The sequence below is a fragment of the Hyalella azteca genome, unplaced genomic scaffold (genome assembly GCF_000764305.2).
Source record: "Hyalella azteca isolate HAZT.00-mixed unplaced genomic scaffold, Hazt_2.0.2 contig8774, whole genome shotgun sequence".
Taxonomy (NCBI): Eukaryota; Metazoa; Arthropoda; class Malacostraca; order Amphipoda; family Hyalellidae; genus Hyalella; species Hyalella azteca.
Window position 1 is genome coordinate 1,003,983 of NW_025938859.1, and position 1,581 is coordinate 1,005,563.

The 1,581-nt window shown below is 38.5% G+C and overlaps 1 protein-coding gene across 1 annotated transcript in view; it reads left to right on the top strand.

The window, feature by feature from the left end:
• Positions 1-1,328, top strand: part of LOC108676678 — a gene marked incomplete at its 5' end in the record, with an annotated part of 7,126 nt that extends 5,798 nt beyond the window's left edge. Inside the window, 1 exon segment of the mRNA XM_018164797.2 lies at positions 516-1,328. Coding sequence (XP_018020286.2) covers positions 516-981 — 466 coding nt within the window. The 3' untranslated portion in view covers positions 982-1,328.
• Between the last annotated feature and the right edge of the window lie 253 nt (positions 1,329-1,581).

The following is a 1,581-nucleotide window of genomic DNA, read 5'->3' on the forward strand; positions in this document are numbered from 1 at the left end:
ATAATTGACTTGGGTACAAATAATTGACTTGGGTACAAATAATTGACTTGGGTACAAATAATTGACTTGGGTACATATAATTGACTTGGGTACAAATAATTGACTTGGGTACAAATAATTGACTTGGGTACATATAATTGACTTGGGTACAAATAATTGACTTGGGTACAAATAATTGACTTGGGTACTTATAATTGACTTGGGTACAAATAATACACTTGGTACAAATACTTCATTTGGGTATAAATAATTGACTTGGATATAAATAATTGACTTGGGGTACAAATGATTGACTTGGGTACAAATAATTGACATGGGTACAAATAATTGACTTGGGTACAAATAATTGACTTGGGTACAAATAATTGACTTGTGTACAAATGATTGACTTGGGTACAAATGATTGACTTGGGTACAAATAATTGAACTGGTACAAATAATTGACTTGGGTACAAATAATTGACTTGGGTACAAATAATCGACTTGGGTACAAATAATTGACTTGGGTACAATTNGTTACTTGGGGACATCATCCGTATGTGCCCGATGATAGAAATCATCGAGACGTGTGTGCTTGTATGGGGTCATGATATCGCTCCTACACCTATTTATATCGAAGGAAAATTTGTCGAAGACTCCCAAGGAATCAGTGAAAATGATAACGCTGGAAGTGCTCCCAGCACAGAGCGCAGTATTGACGATATTTTAAGATCTCTTCTCTATGAAGACCGGCTCTTACTTCATTCATTATCATACGAAAAGGAAATTTTTAGACTCCTACGTCAGTGCCAAGAACGATTTACTTCCTTGACAGTGGCGGTGATCGTCGAGAATCGTCGATCTCCCATTGCTATAGCGCAGAAACCCGCCTGTGACCTGAAGTATATCTTAGGAGGTTTACGTGCAATGCTCCCAATGATGAAGTTCATCCAACTGCAAGCCATGATCAGAAAGACAAAGGTATTTTTCAAGTTTACCTGACCATTTATCCGGAGGATGAAAAACGCTATCGCGACGGCAATATGTATCGGTAACACAGAGTGAATATTTGTCGATAACACCTAAGCCTCTAAGGAGTGAGGAAGTGTAATTTCGAACTGCCCGACTTATCTGCGTCTCAAGCCACGCAAACTGCCCGATTTGTCTGCACAGCATAACCGTGCAGACTGCCCCGTAAAACTACGCCCCAGGCCACGCACGACCAACGCTTCAATGTACGCGACGGTGGTCCATGATCTGTCAGGATTACCCAGTGGTTCCTCCTCCCGCCGGAGATAATAAAATGTAAATTTGTCATATCTTTTATTAACTTTGTAAAAACATTAATATTCAAAACTTATTTGAAGTTTCATTTCTCGAGCTGTCCAATAACTAGTACATTAACATGCTTAACTCGACATAAAATTTTTTCAAATAAAAGGTTTATAAAATCAGGCGACGAGTGTCGCTCATCACCATGCATTTTCAGGGAATAAAGATATAGCAGTTAAGTTGACGAAAAGCTCACTGGATGACTGTTGGAAAGACTAAATTGAAGCACAGTAAATGAAAAAGGAATAAACTTCTTGTGTTTCAGAGTGC